Raw genomic sequence first — 16362 nt, forward strand, 5'->3', positions numbered from 1 at the left:
GCATGGTTACCTTCCAAAAATTAGTTCCATTATGAATTTAAATAAATATAAAGAACTGAAATTACAGCCAAGCCAGGCAGAGTGGCACATGCCTTTAATCCTAGCACTCAGGAGGCAGAGACAGGCATATGTCTGTGGGCTCAAGGCCAGCCTTGCCTACAAAGGTATTTCCAGACCCACCAGGGCCACAGAGTAAGGGCTGCCTCAAAACAAATTACACCAAACATAAATGATTAAAAAAATAATAACAATAAATTATGAAAGCAACAATTTTCAGTTATTATTTAAAATCTTACAGTAATTATTTTTTTTTTCTCAGTAATTCAACATTCAGCCAGACATGGTGGCACAAGTCCCAGCACTCAAGAGGCAGAGGCAGGCAGATCTCGGAGTTTGAGGGCAGCCTGGTCTACAAAGCAAGTTCCAAGACAGCCAGGGCTACAGGGCTACAGGACTACACTTGCCTGGAGGGTGTGGGAGGGAGACAAAAACAAAAACCAACAACAACTCAAAAGACCAACTACATTATATACTCCACTACTAAGCTCAGTTCAGAGTAAAAAGTTACCCAATGTGAAAAGATGGCAAACACTTAACTCCAAAAACTGTCTTTTATAAGTTACCAGAAACCAACACTGAATCGGTCTGGAAATAGAGTCCTCCACACTTTGGTAGAAATGTAATTAAGCCAAGGACTATAATGAAACAGTTGACAACGTGCTGGAAACCCAACCTACATAAAACATCAACAGGAAAGTTCACCAACCTGGCATTTTCTTCTTCTGGCCTTTCGACTTCGTTCTCATCTACCAAGTAAGATAAAATCGAGTAAATTAAGAAATCAAGCTTAAAGCAACAAACATTATAAAATCTGAAGGGAATGAGCACTAACCTAGATCCTTTGCCAAATCACTGTGCACATGCACGTCCCATGGGCCTACAAGCATAGCCACAGTTAGATCATTTTATAAACAAAATACATCCATTATGGAAAGAAAAAAAAAAAAACAAGACAATCACTGCTATATGAGTTTTTAAGAAGTAATGAGGATTTACACATCTTAGTCCAAGAAACCCCGCATTTCACATGTTAAGGGTGGTCAGTACAAGTTTATCGAAGTTACATCGCTCAAAGGCTGCCTAGATTCCAATGTTAACTTTTATAAAATATTCTAAAACAGTCAAGGATTTATGTTCTAGGTAAGGATAAAATACTTTCAAATCTGGTATAACAGACAAAAGGGATTACAACTTAATTAAGGTTAAAAACCAGACATAAAACATGTCCCCTAACAAAAACAAAGTACATGATGCATTAAATTGGGGCAAACAGAAACCCCTGACACTGAAAACAAGCCTCCGGGGAGAGCCACGAGGTACAACTACGACGTGAATTTTTTTTTCTTTTTAAGAAAAAAAGATAGACTTCACCTTAATATAGGAGACAATTCAGGGTTTTCTTTATGGACCATAGTGTATTCCATCTGTCTCTCAATTAGTATTTTTAAAGCACGTCTTTCAAACAAGGAGGTACCCTTGCAGGTGCATTCCATACAAACTGACCATCAAGAAACAAGACGTTAGTTTCACAGCATTAACTTTATTTAGCTGTAGTTACAGAAGGACTGTTTCTGAAACAAAGGGACGAGAAAGGGCACCCAACAACCACCGAGCCAGAGACACACCGAAGCAGCTCAGCATCGATAGAAAAAGGGCATGAACAGAGAGCGCAGGAGCGAGGAGGCCGGGATGGTGGGGAGGCGGGCGAAGCGGGGCTGCCCGGCCTCCTTGGCCCGCGTCCACCGCGCGGTGAGCGGCTGCCGGTCCGGGCGAGGGCCGGGAGGTGCAGGCCGCGCTCGGCCTAACGGAGGCCGGCCAGGACTAGTACGAGAGAACCCGGACGCCCGGGCCTGCGACGCCGGGAGGAAGGCCAGAGAGAACCCGGGAGACAGACAGGAAGTTCCGTACCGCCATACAGCCACTCTTCCTCCTCATCCCCGCCGGTCCCGCTGCTCAGCTCCACCAGGCGCTCGACCTCGCCGGCCGACATGGCGGCCCCCACGCACAAGTTCAAGGAGACGATCAACAGCCCCTTTTCAACCCCTTCCCCAGCCTCGACGTCCCAGGTCGCGAGAAGGGGAGCGAACCCGCCGGTAAGCGAACGAAGAGAGCGCGAGACTCAGCCAAGGCCGACCGCAGCGGAGGGAGCGACCATGAAGACTCGGCCACGGGCCCGCCTGCGCATGCGCAGCGGCACCCCCAGCGGCACGGCGTCTCTTGGCGGCTTCGCTTCCGCGGCCGCAGGCACCTGGGCCTCGTTGCGCGTGCGCAGCGCGATTGGCTCCGCCCCCGCCCGGCCCCGCCCCGCCCCGCCCCGCCCCGCCCCGCCTCGCCTGGTCGTCTCCGCCCCCCACCCCCCCGCCCTGCCCAAGATTCCAGCTTGCCTTTCAGAGTGGCTTTTGCTCTGGCCCCTGGTGTTCTTTGAAGTTCCCTTCCCCCAACCCCCTTCCAATCCTCAGTTTCCCATTGTTCTTTTCTGTCTGTCCTTGTCGCTTTCTCCCTCCACCGTTTGTTTATTTTTAAGTCCTGAAGGCCATCATCCCTCACGGGTTTACTTGATACAAAATCATACTTGTCTGTCGGTTTCTCATGGACTCTTTCGTTCGTCGAAATTTTGACAAGCAACATAAGAAAATATTTTAAACATATGCAGAATGCGTTCTCTTTGGTTAAAAAAGTGTTAGCACGGGGCGTAGTGGCGCACGCCTTTAATTCCAGCACTGGGGAGGCAGAGACAGGCAGATCTGTGTGAGTTCGAGGCCACCCTGCTCTACATAGTGAGTTACAGGATAGCCTGGGCTATATAGAGAGATGCTAAGGCTGGATGGAACATTTTATGTCAACTTAACACAAGCTAGTCATCTGAGTAGAGGGAACTTCAACTGAGAAAATGCCTCATAAGATCTTGCTGTAGACAAACCTGCAGGGCATTTTCTTCATTCCTGATTGGTGAGGAGGGCCCAGCTTTAGGCTCTATCAATATCCCGTCATTCCTGAATAGATAGATCATGTGGGTTTTAATTGCTCTTAGCTTTGAACTCAATGTTGCCTACTATGAGCTGTTTCCCTGTCAAAAATTCTTATATCGTTTTAACTTCTAAGTACAATCTCCTCTGTAAACTCTTTCCTGAATTCAACAAATATGTATGAAAGTCTACCCAAGTATTAGAAACTCTTCAAGGCTATATAGATTAGGCAGTAAAAATATAAAATAAAAAAATAAAGATAAAAATCCTTCCTCTCCTGAAGCTTGTATTCTCACGGAAGAGTAAATCCTGAAACAAAGAAATACACCATGTTGATAAGGATTAAGAACAATAATAGCTGTATGGAGCCCCGGAGCAAAGTGATTAGAAGGGAGGAGGTGTAATCGTATATCAAGTGGTACAGGAATGCCAGGAAGATGAGTAAAAAAAGTAGACACCTGAAGGAGAGAGGCAGGAAGCCCTGTGGATTCCTGAGAAGGGACGACTTGACAGGGAGATTAGGAACATGCAAAGGCCCGGAGACAGAAGAGTTCTAGGCACCCAACTGCACTTGAGAGTGAGGAGCAGACCCAGCACACGGGAGGCAGAGGCAGGCGGATCTCTGTGAGTTCCAGGCCAGCCTGGGCCACAGAGTGAGTTCCAGGAAAGGTACAAAGCTACACAGAGAAACCCTGTCTTGAAAAACAAAAAACAAAACAAACAAACAAACAAAAGAATGAGGGGCAGAACGCAAATGAGCTGAGCAAGCAGATGAGATCAGCAGGATTGGGTGTGAGGGGAATAGAGCTAATAACTCATTTAGACTACATGCTGCTTCTAAGACATGTCTATCACAATCTGCCTTCATCTTGTTTACCTTTTATCTGAGACTATGGGGGTTCAGTCCCTTGATAGTCACCTCTAAGGGTCCGGAAAGAATCTACAACCAGCTGATAATTAATCTTTGAAGAAAAGAAATGAATCTATGTACATGAAACTCCTTAGTCCACACACTTTATTATTCTGTGTCAGTTCTCTCTCTACACAGCTTCTATTCTCTCTCATTTTAGCTCCTTTCTTGCCTGATTTCTCTCTACACTTATCTGCTGTCCCCTCTAGGTTCTATCTAAATTCCCTCATCTAGTTCTGCCCCTTCTAGGTTCTCATCCATCTAGTTCTTTCCCATATCATCTCCTCTCCAATCTCCTTCTCTCTCATCTGGCTCTTCCTCATCTTGTTCTTCCCCATCTGGCTCTTCCTCATCTTCCATCTCGTTCCTCTAGTACTCTCTTCTAGCACTTCAATCTAGTTCTTCCCTGTCTCACTTTGTTCCTCTCAAGTTCTTACCCATCTAGTTCTTCCATTCTCTTTGCTCTTCTCCGTACCCCTGTGCCCTGGAAGTCCCGGTGTATATACACTTACAAGCAGTGGAAAGCCAGGCTTCCAGGGTCAAACAGAGGGGTGATAAGAATCACATAGAGGGGCAGTAATTGTTAATTATCATTTGCAACCCAAAAAGGAAGTGACTAATGGGGAAATGAATTAACTAAAGGCTAAATTCAGGTAATATCTGCTGTGGGGTGGTCTGTATGTTAAATGTGTTGCTCTGATTGGTTAAAATAAGTAAAGTGCTAATTGGCCAGTAGCCAGGCAGGAAGGATAGGGTAGGCGGGACAAGGAGGAGGAGAATTGTGGGAAGTGGAAGGCTGGGTAGAGAGATGCTGCCAGCCACTGCCATGACAGGGAAGATGTAAGGTACAGGTAAGCCATGAGCCACATGGCAAAGTATAGATTAATAGAAATGGGTTAATTTAAGATAGAAGTAGATAGCAAGAAGCCTGCCACTCCATACAGTTTGTAAACAATGTAAGTTTCTGTGTGTTTACTTGGTTGGTTCTGAGCGTCTATGGGCCTGGAGGGTGAGAGAGATTTGTCCTGACTGTGGGCCAGGCAGGAAAACTCTAACTACAAATATCTAAGAAGAGAGATCTTAGGTGCTCAACTATAACTTTAATCATGATTGGTAGATAATGTTAAGAATCTATAAATTGCTAGTTCAATGGGAGAAAATAAAATAGCCTTCTATCTGTCCTTCTTTGTGGCTCCTATCTGTCCAAGCTATCTGTCATTTTTTTTTTTTCTGCAGGGTGGGGGAAGGTGTGCCCGGTCGCTAGGCAACCTGTGTATAGCTAAATGCCTCTAGTGATAGTTAAAGGGAGATCTGGAACTAGAGTTAAGATTTGGGAAAGGAGGTAGTTAAGCTTAATCGGCACATCTGCCAGGCCTTCTCAAACAGGTAGTTTGGATGCTTAAGTCTGTTCTTAGAGAGTACAGAGGTGTCTCTGTTAAGGTACTTTTCTACGTCTGGGGATGGACCTGGCCGGATGCTGCCAATGACGACAATTACAGGGAGGCTTGAACTGGGGTTCTGGCTGTGCATAGCTGTCAGTGCATGCTATCTAAATATTCCTTTAGTAGAGGGGAAATGGTGCCCAATAAATGATGGAAAAGCTACAATAGCACACAAGAGACTCATAGCAGGAAATGGCTGATAATCAAAACCCAAATATCACCAAGGCTCCTTGAACTTTAGCTTGACCTCTGGAAGGTCCTTGGCTTCTTCCAGGTGTTAGCTTTGTCATATCCTACTTTGTATATTTTTGTGGCTTGCAGCAACCTTACACTCCCATCTGCCACCTAGTGAGTGCACAGTATCTTTTCGGCCTTTGATAAAAGAACTAGAAAGAAGCTTTACTATCGGCTTGGGAGTACCATAGGCGATCACTGTGGCTGTCTCTATTTTCATTGTTTTGTGCATCTATAATAAAATTTGGTGGTTTCATAAGAAAGTTGATTGTCTTTCTGCAGAGCAGGCTGTTTTTCCTTCCAGTCTAGAAGGAGTTTGCCTTTCAGAGCACTGTTTAGACTAAACCAAAGAATTAATGGATGATGATGGATGCATTAGAATTGCCTGTGTAGTGGAGGTAGCACTTGAGCTAAGCTTTGAAATGATTTCTACAAGCAGAGAAGCCCATAAATCATTAATAACCATCCTTCAAGGCTTCTTCCCTCCTCCCTCCCAAACGGAATTCCTTGCATGGGTATACTTAACCTTATGAATATGGATGGATAAGGTGTCTTTATCTCTCCATTTACCGTGGGAAACTTCGAAGATAAGTAATTTGACTATTTATAGACCACCTCTCACTTCCTATATTATGACTTCATCATACTACAATATTACATCAATCCTCAGTAAATTTGTTTTCCACTTCATTATTTATTATGGTTTATTCTTAGCAACAATAATAATGATGATAATGATACTAAACTGAGCCTGGGAGTATACACTTGTCCTCCCAGGTATTGTGGGGACTGAGGCTGGAGGTTCACTTAGGCTCACAAGTTATTAGCATGGGCAGCATAGTAAGAGCCATCTCACAATAATGCCAGTAATAGTGATATATTTTAATATGACATAGACTCTTGAGAAGAACTGAAAAGGAGTGCATAATTATAGTGATCAGACAATAAATCACCATGAAGATGATGCCAAGAGGCCAGGCACATGCTTTAAGCACAGCAATCAGGAGGCAAAGGCAGGCAGATCTCTGAGTTTCAGGACAGCCGGGGCTATGTAGAGAGAGACCTCCCCCATCTGAAAACAAACAAAACCAACCAATCAAACAAACTAGATGATGCCAAGAGGTAAAACCAAATGAAAATGTCATGTTCAGTAGCTAGTATGCGGAAGTGCCATGTTCATAAAGGTATTTTAAAAGAATATATTGCTTAGGCTCTATGTCACCATTTGCTGCTAATATATGATATGTGTCACTTAAATAAAATCTCAGTGTTCTTTAATTTCCACATCACTAAAGCCATACATTTTTATATGCACTTGTTGAAAGGATAGCAGATACAATGGAGGTTTCAAACATGAAAACATTTGACTAGGTGCTGGGGAGATGGCTCAGCGGTTTTAGTAATTACCATACAAGTGTGAAGACCAGTGTTCAGATGCCCAGAACCAACATAAATATTGGCTGACAGTGAGCCTGTCAGCCCACCTGTAATTCTAGCCTCAGTTGGGGGTTCCCCAGAACAAGCGTGCTAGTAAGACTAGCCATACTGTCAAGCTCTGGGTTCAATTGAGAGAGCCTAAATCAATGAATAAGATGGAAGAACAATGGAGGATGGTTCACAACATCGACCTCAGGACTCCCAATGCATATGTTCACATATGCACACACACAAACACCCTGACATATATGTGCACCCACATACCTGAATATACACATGCATGATACACCTGCATGGAAAATGGATAAAGAAAACATTTGACTAGACAGAGGCCAGTTGGTGTGCTGTGCACTCAGCCTTTTCTCCTTTTACATGCCAGAGGAATTGCACCTGAGGAGAACTTTCCTTTTTAAGACACTGTTCTGAAGAATCAAGCCCCAGCTACAGTCCTCCTTTCTGTATGTTAGCATCTTTTGACGTGGAGTTTTAGATTGCTACTTGTTTCTGGAACATTGAATGAATCTCCCATTCACTTCTGTGCTGCTGTGGGAAGTTCTTCCACCTTTGAATGTTAAAAACAAACCGTCCTTCTCTTTGTACTCTCCAGATCCTATCTCATAACGTCACTGCATGGAAAACCCTCACTGCATCCTCTACCTAGCTCTGACCACACCCACAGAGGATAGGGACATACTTTTCTAAGGAATGAGACATAATGACCATTTCTGTAGGGAAGTACACATTGTAGCCTCATATGGTTAATAGTCTTAAACAGCTCAGTTTTTTTTTTAATCAGAAATCAACTTACCACACCATAACATCTGAAAGAAAGGATTTTTACCCCTGCTTTTTTCTGTTTACCTAGCCACTCTCTTGGATAGATAATAGATACTTCAAACTGATGCTCAAAGTAGGACTAACACATTGTTCTTCCATGCTTGTTCTGTCCCTTTTCACATTTCCGCAGGCTGTGTGCATTTACTGTTAGTAACCACATCCAAACCATTTTATCAGCACAAACCCCTCAAACCTCTGATTCTCCCTTTCCTCTCAGCTATACCTCTCCTGCCTATAAAGATGCACTGCCAACGTGTTAGTACTTCCTATAAAAATGTACCCCAAATCTGCCCACCTTTCTATAGCTCCGCTGCCACACAACAATTCAAGTCACACACAACATTTCAATGGCGATTTCTTACTGTAAATAGAAAGCTAAGCTTCCTTGCTCATGGCCTACTAAATACATGTACAGTGTGGACCACTCAGGATTTACACTGATACTTTAGAGGTTTAAAATATGTTGGCTCCCCATTTTACCGCTACTGACTGACTATTTGTGGCCCAAGCCCCCCACCTACAATGTCTATGCTGAAACCTTAAATCTACTATGTGATGGTATTTAAAGAACAGCCTTTAGGAAAGAATTAGGTCCTTCTTACTGGAATGGAGATCACTGTCCCCATAAGAAGGGATAGGAGAGCTAGCTGTGGAGTCTGGAGATAATATTTGCTGGTTCTCTAGTCCTTGTAGGCCACCACAGGGCATTGTGTTTCCAGGTGCCTGTGAAAATTCTCTTCTTCCTAGTTCATACCACCCACCTTAACCACTCTACCCTGCTTCTTCGCTTCCCCTTGTTCACAGATGACGTCAGGATCGAACATGGGATGAAGTTGTCTCCTCCCCACCACTCAGCATCACAATGAATGACTTGCATATCCTACATGTCTTATGTTCTTCGTTTATGTTCTGAAATCTATTCAACCATCTTCACCATTTCCTCTACTCCAACAGTCCACATTCAAGGCTATCCGTGGATTTTATTATCCTGCAATTGTTCACCAGGAAATGTAGAGGCCCAGTACTTTCTTTGACTTTAATCTTACAATTGTCCAACTTTCTTCCTCATTCCTTTAGAACCTTATTTTCTTCAACATCATGGAAAGAGTTCCTAGGGTTCTTACCGACACCCCCCCCCCCCATCTGCTCTTCCGCCTGTCTTCCCTGCCTGTTTTCTTGCACAGGTTCAAATCTAGTAGATTCTCTGAAAATTTCTCCTTACTTCCTCCCTTCTCTGGCACTGGTCACTGTTGCCCACTCTGTTCTTGAAATGTACTTCCTGCGTGACTCGGTAGTTGTAAAATGAACCAAAAAGCCTTATGATTGTGTGTGTGTGTGTGTGTGTGTGTGTGTGTGTGTGTGTGTGTGTGTAAAACATTTCAAATTAGTTTTCCACATAATAATCTGGAACCCCTTTTCAAAAAATCCACAGGCAAACAAGTTATTCTTACACTAAAATCCCATTAAAAATTCCCACTACTTAGACGAGAAAGTAAAGACGTGTCCTAGTCTTGTCGGTTTTTCTTTTTCCACTTCCTTGTTTATGTTTCTTCTGAGAACTTTTCTTCATACATCTCAGCTATGATAATTTAGGTTGGGGGATTCCAGTCTTCTAGTGTCCATCCTAGTGATAAATATGTTAAGACAAACAGCTATGTTAGAATTTTAGCTCAATGATGTGACAAGCACTTTTAGTAAATGATTCAACTGAGTGCTACATGTCAGTCAGTTCTGACAAAAGATTAGTAGAGGCGATGATCTGGGAAATACCATCAGCTGAAAGGTAGAATTGGAATTTGCTTTGAGAGAGCAAGATTTACCAGGTGTAAATTTTTGTACGTTAGGTAGTGGTTTCAATTGGACATTGGATCTTTGAAGCTTAGCATGCAGAAATGGTGGGAAATCATTGTAGTTGGCTCGGGAGTGAGGGAGAGTAGCAAGGATGAAGAACTAGAAAGTAGGAGTTTTGAATCAGATTAAGATTTAGATTTAGATGTAGGAGGAAAGATTGAGAAAAGAGAAAAAATTTGATTGTGTGTGTGTGTGTGTGTGTGTGTGTGTGTGTGTTGTATTGAGGGTGGGAATTGTGCGCTTGCCATAGTGAGCATGTGGAGGTCGAAGGAGGACAACATTCCCTGAGTCCTTTTGGAAGGGGGCCTCGGAGTCAGTACAGAATGCAGCCAGACACCAAATTCTCAGCACAAAGATTTTGTTACTTCGCCCCCCCCCTCTCCCCGCCCCACGGGAGCACTCTGGATAGGGCAAAGACAGCAGCAGGTGTTTCTTCTGCAGGAGTGGTTTTTAAGGAGAAAAAGGAGAAGCCTGTGTTAGGATGAATTGGTGACATGTTAGCCAGTGTAGCCAAATAATGATTTTTTGTTTTGTTTTGTTTTGTTTTTCGAGACAGGGTTTCTCTGTAGCTTTGGAGCCTGTCCTGGACTAGCTCTGTAGACCAGGCTGGCCTCGAACTCACAGAGATCCACCTGCCTCTGCCTCCCGAGTGCTGGGATTACAGGTGTTTTGATAGCTGGACCTAGGCGTTTCAGTCAGGCATAAGGAAGTGGTCAAACAAGAGACGAGACCTTGGTGGCTAGATTTAGGAATATAATCTAACGGTTTAGCAAGGAAGAGGGAATGCGAGAGGGCAAGAACTGCTGGCGCCATGTTCTTCATTTTCTTTTTCTACATTGAGTCCCAACGATTGAACTCAGGTCATCGGCTTGTGTTGCAAGAGCTTTTCCCCGCTGAGCCATCTTGCTGGTCCCAGTAGGTGTTTCACGAGGCTTGTGTGCAACAGTGCAGAAGATAACGTATACACTGTGTAGCGGTAATTATCCCTGTTTTCTCCTGCCGCTCCAAGTTGAGATGGGGAAGTGCCTGTGCGGAGGATAGTGAACTTCAGGCTAGGTTTTATTATTCCTCAGAACACTTAACTGGAAGGAAAAGGTGCCGTGAGCTGACAGAGACGAACAAACACAACCCATTTCAACTCCTTCCTAGAAAGCACCTGCCGCCAACTTTTCAGGATGACTGACTCCCTTTGCGCGGCGGGCTTCCTCCTCCCGCGTACAGGTTCCTCCCGCCAGCCCGCGCGCCTGGCCAGCCAATCAGCGCCTTGAGACGTCATCACCGTGCGCACTCTTGGACGCGTCAGAGACTGGCCCACGTGTACTGTGTTGACTGTCAAAAGTCTCAAGGTACTCAGTATCCGGAAGTTCTGAGTTCTGACCGAAGTTCTGCCCACCAGCCGGCAAATTCTCCCGGCCAGCCGGCAAGTACCGAACCATGAGCGCCGCGGGCGTACTGTCTTTTGCCCAGCAAGGCTGGGAGCAGGTGCTGGCCAAAGTGAAGTGGTCCGTGGTCTACCTGGACGCCGCCTGCGCGGAGAGCCTGCACTGGAGCTGCGGATCAAGCAGGCTTCTGGAGGCGGTGAAGGGTCCAGCGTGCCACCTGAGGGAATTTGAGCCCCACGCAATTGGCGGTGGAGCCGAGCAACCCCGGGCGGTGTTCGTGTTGAGCTGCCTGCTGAAAGGCCGGACGGTAGACACTCTACGAGACATCATCCGCCGCAGTCACTTTCAGTACTGTGTGGTGGTCACAGCCGTGAGCCACGCAGTCCACCTCACTGCTAACCACGTACCAGCAGCTGCAGCGGCCGAGCTAGAGGGGCAGCAGCCGGTGTTCGAACAGCTGGAGGAGAAGCTTTGCGAGTGGATGGGCAACATGAACTACACGGCTGAGGTGTTGCATATCCCTTTGTTGCTCGCCCCGGCTGCCCCCCACCTTGCCTTTACTCCTGCCTTTGCTACCCTTTTCCCACTGCTACCTCGGGATGTGCATCTCCTTAACAGTGCCAGACCCGACAAGAGGAGGCTGATCAACTTGGGTGAAGTGGATGCCACTGCCCTGACCCCTGAGCTGCTGCTGCACATCAGATGCCTGGTGTCAGGCCTCAGTTCTCTGTGTGAGCATCTAGGCGTACGAGAGGAGTGTTTCGCTGTGGGTTCCCTCAGTCGGGTCATCGCTACAGATCTGGCAAATTATGCCCCTGCCAAGAACAGGAAGAAGACTGTTACAGGCAGGGCGTCCGTGGTCTTTGTAGATCGGACTCTGGATCTCACAGGTAAGTGGAATTTGTAGGAGTTCTTCTTCCTCACTCACCTAGCTACAGGACCTTTTCATTGATACAGCATTGTTGGCCTCATATTGAGGTTGCTAATAGAAAGATGAACTAAATGAATCAGTTCCTGATTTGACAGCGTCTGCAGTTGTTTTGTCTGGTGGAGGAGGGGGTGGGTATAGACCAAGTACAGTATAATTTGTTAAATGCTGTAACGGGGCAAATATGGCTTTAGTGTGCGTTGTTGTTGTGCTTTAAGCAACTGCACTTAGTCCGGAGACTATTCGAAATGTCCTAATACCAGTTGTCTTAGTCTTGGGGTCTCTGTTGCTTTGATGAAGCACCATGACCAGAAACAACTTGGGGAGGGAAGGAGTTCATTTGACTTAAACTTCCACATCATAGTCCCATCAATGAAGGAAGTCAGAACAGAAACGCAAAGAGGGCAGGGACCTGGAGGCAGGAGCTGATTGAGGGGCGCTGCTTACTGGCTTGACCCTCATGATTTGCTCTACCTGCTTTCTTATAGAACCACCAGCCCAGGGGATGATCTTAGTTTGTTCTGTGGGACCCACATGGTTGAGGGTTGTCCAGTTGTCCTCTGATCTCTGCAAGACTCCATGGCTTGTACATGCCCCTGCATATACAAATAAATAGGTAAATGTAATTTTTAAAAAACTCAAACTGGCTGGCTGGGTGGTGGTGGTGGTGGTGGTGGTGGTGGCACACACCTTTAATCCCAGTCTTTGGGAGGCAGAGGCAGTTGGATCTCTGTGAGTTCGAGGTTAGCCAGGTCTACATAGTGAGTTAGTTCCAGGACAGCCAAGGCTACACAGTGAAACCCTGTCTCAAAAAACAAAACACAAAAGTGGAACTGACCCTACCTGTAAGGAGATGGAAAAAGAATTGTAGAAAATACTTTCAAATGTGTATTGATTTATTCTTAGCTCTCATTCTGTTGAAGTTTGTATAGCAATCTCAAATTTTGGCAAAGTATTATTTATATGTGAAAGGAATACCTCTAACCTTAAAATAGGTGAAGAGAAAAGTGCTTTTTGATATATGATGTGAGCATTTATTTTCAGAGGTCAACTTTGTCCTAAAGTTAAGTAGATATAATTTAATAATAGTATGTGCATGTGCTAGCCACTCAGGGTCAGAAAACTGATAACAGTAGGCATTCATTTTGCAGGTTAGAAATAAAACTTGAGTGATGTTATAAAACTAGTAGGAAGTAGTTTTGAAATTTTACCTTAATTAGATGGATTTTTAAGATGTAGTTCTGAGGGACTGCTAGTGGGTTGTACCTATGGTAATCATAGCTAATTCCAAGAGGGCAATGGCCATGTCATGCCCTGAGGGCAGAATTCCACAAAACACAGGCAGCAGAAGGCTTCTGCCCTCCCCGTCACCAAATCTACTACACATTCTATACCGTTTCCTCTTTCCTTCATATTTAAAGGGAACATTCCTTCCCTCCTAACATTTTTACCCATGTAGCCTAGCCCAGTGTTCTCTCATCACTTCTCATGGATTTGCTTCTGCCCAGTACCCCTAAGTTGATCATTTTCACCTTTTTATGTATTTATTTTTTCTTCCAGACTTTCATCTTTGGCATACAGGCAGAATGGAGCATACCCTTTCTTGACTCCTCCTCATCATCCAACTTCAATTCCTTTATATTTGGCTTCATTTTGTAGCAGACTTGAGAATTGTCTAGATTGTGGGCCATTTCCACAATCATCTATGTCAGTTTTTATTCTTTACTTCCACTCCATTAAACTTTTATTTTTTAAAACTTCCCAGATAATGGCTTTGTTAGTGACTTCTGTGTTTCCAAATCCATGGATGAGTCATAGGACTCCTTCCCCCCTGAACCTCAGATTAGTGTTTACTACACTAGAACACAGCAAAGAGTAAAAGGAAATTTAGGGATAGAGAGATGGTTCCGTGGGTAAAGTGCTTGCTGCACATGTGTGAGGACCTGAGTTTGGATCCCGAGAACATATGTAGAAGCTGAATGTGATGGCCTGAGTGTGAGAGCGTGCATCTGTAACCTCAGTGCTGTTTGTGGTGGTGGTGGTGGTGGTTGGTATGGAGAGGCAGAGCTAGCCAATTGATGAGCTTCAGGATCAGCAACAGAATGTCTCAAAAAATAAGATGGAGAGCCATAGAGAAAGACATGCATTGTCTACCTCTACTTTCTACAAGCACATGAAAGGGTAAACATTTCAGCAAACGTATGGGCTCACCCCCAATTAAATAATAAAAGATACAAAAGATAGATAAGCACTCGGTGATTTTGCTGTGTGATTTTATCAGTCATAAATCTGGTTTGCTGTTTTTTTTTTTGCTATGTCTTCTCACCATAGTATTCACGTATTGTAGTTTGCTTTCAGTTGCTGTGATAAACATTATGACCAAAAGCAACTTGGTGAAGAAAGGGTCCATTTGGCGTAGACTTTCAGGTAATACTCCATCAGTGAGGGAAGTCAGGGCAGGAACTCAGGCAGGACCCAGATCAGAGACCATGAAGTAATGTACTTACTGGATTTGCTTTCTTGTATAACCCAGGACAACCTGCTCAGTGGTGGCATTGGTCCTACAGTGGGCTGGGTCCTCCATATCAACCATTAATCAAGAAAATGCCCCACAGAAATGCCCATAGGACAGTCTGGTGGGAGGCAGTTTTGGGTCACTCATGGTCCTGCCATTAATCTCACTCCTGCTCTGTGAGTGACCCCACCAATCTCATTGGTTCCCCAAGTTGAACTTTGGTGGAAGCATGCTTTGGTTTGTCATTGGAGGGAGTAGATGTTTACATCACCCTAGAGAATGAGTTCCTGCACCTCTAGAGGGTATCTCCCCTGTGGGATGAGGTCACATGTATATGTTGGTAGGGGGCAATAGTCTGATGAGGTGATGAAGCCAGACATAAATGATTATTTTCTAGGACATGATGTGCTTGCTTAGCCTCTGCTATGTGGATCTAAGACTGACTTATGTTCCTGTCTGGAAATAATCACCTTTTGGCATAGTGGAAGCCAAGAAATTTCTATACCCAGCAGAAGTTGGTTTTTTACTTTGGCTATGAGGGTTCCAGGGAATGAAGTCAAATTATTAGACCTGACTTCTAATGATGTAAGCACCGTTTTCCCCTGAGCCATCTAACTGTCCCATCTCTTTTTCATTTTAGAATTATGATACGCTTTCCTATAGAAAAGATCGAGTAGACTTTTTTAGGGTAGATTGTAATTTAGATTGGTTTGTTACTGGTCCTAAAGCTTATAAGTGCAAATATTTCTATCGGGTATTTTTTGGGTAATCATCCAAGTTATCTTGCATATGGTCAGCTTAAAGTTTCATTTGCTACAAAGATGTGTGACTGTAGTGTTTTGATTCTATATCAGTAATATAGAGATCGTTTTCAGTTCCTAAAAGCTTGTATTCTAAGTTATATTGTTTAAATAAAAGGAAATTTCTACTTGATGAGACCATAAGTTACTTAATACTGTGAAATGAGTGATAGCCTATGGCTGTGTTAGTGTAGATGTAGTGAGCCGCACAAGTATTAAGAGTACTGAAATGGAGGGGATGTGGTGCATTAATGTTATAGAAGTGCAGTGTTTGCCCTTTGCTCCTGAGTGACCCTGAATTGATGACGGTATGAGGTCAATGTTTTTCCGTCCGCTCTGAGTTTCCATTTGATTGTGTGGTTAAACAGGAGCGGTTGGACATCATGGAGACAACTTTGTAGAGAAGATCATTTCAGTGCTTCCACAGCTGCCAGGCCACACCAACGATGTGATGGTCAACATGGCAGAGCTCACCGCTGTCCAGGCCCTGGAGGAAAACCAGAACGTGATTGCACCAGGCTGCCTTGCACAATCCAAGTAAGACATGGGGCTTTGTTTTTCTCTCCTTCTCCTTCCTCTTCCCTTTTCCTTAGCTAAGACTGAATGTCTCTATAGAAAAGAAATGAACCTGTGATCCTAGCACTTGGAAGATGGGCAGGAGAGTCAGGAGTTCAAGATCATCTTTGCCTAGTTAGCCACTTCCAGGCCATCCTGGGCTGCATGCGATCCTGTTTTTAATAGAAGAAAGAAAAGAGTGAGTGAATAACACACTACTCAAATAGAACAATTCATAATGGGTGATATTTAGGAAAATGCCACCTTATATATATCAGTAATAAGCATAGTAAACCAGAGAGTGTGGCATTTTGTGCTTTTTCCAGCATCCGAGAAGTGAGTCCGTGAGTGGCTCTCCATTTGATAGATAGTTTTATAGGGATTAAGTCTGGGATTCCACAGTTTCTCTTCATACTTGGCTTTTTCAGATGACTGAATGCAACCC

The 16362-nt window shown here is 44.3% G+C and overlaps 2 protein-coding genes across 12 annotated transcripts in view; one reads left to right on the forward strand and one right to left on the reverse strand.

The window, feature by feature from the left end:
* Window positions 1-2324, reverse strand: part of Fip1l1 (factor interacting with PAPOLA and CPSF1) — a 64123-nt gene extending 61799 nt beyond the window's left edge. For 4 of the 11 annotated variants that reach the window (XM_036201298.1, XM_036201297.1, XM_036201294.1 and 1 more), the window contains exons 1-3: window positions 1969-2323; window positions 893-937; window positions 767-806 (exon numbers count right to left, since the gene is read on the reverse strand). In XM_036201298.1, coding sequence (XP_036057191.1) covers window positions 767-806; window positions 893-937; window positions 1969-2050 — 167 coding nt within the window. In that variant the 5' untranslated portion in view covers window positions 2051-2323. Of the gene's footprint in view, window positions 1-766; window positions 807-892; window positions 938-1968 lie in introns of all 11 variants that reach the window. The other 7 variants (XM_036201303.1, XM_036201300.1, XM_036201296.1 and 4 more) reach the window with 3 other exon arrangements.
* Window positions 2325-11032: 8708 nt separating this feature from the next.
* Scfd2 (sec1 family domain containing 2) overlaps window positions 11033-16362 on the forward strand; it is a 320177-nt gene continuing 314847 nt past the window's right edge. The window contains exons 1-2 of the mRNA XM_036201528.1: window positions 11033-12009; window positions 15731-15899. Of these exons, the coding sequence (XP_036057421.1) occupies window positions 11172-12009; window positions 15731-15899 (1007 nt within the window). The 5' untranslated portion in view covers window positions 11033-11171. The remainder of the gene's footprint in view (window positions 12010-15730; window positions 15900-16362) is intronic.

Source organism: Onychomys torridus, chromosome 10 (assembly GCF_903995425.1).
Source record: "Onychomys torridus chromosome 10, mOncTor1.1, whole genome shotgun sequence".
NCBI lineage: Eukaryota > Metazoa > Chordata > Mammalia > Rodentia > Cricetidae > Onychomys > Onychomys torridus.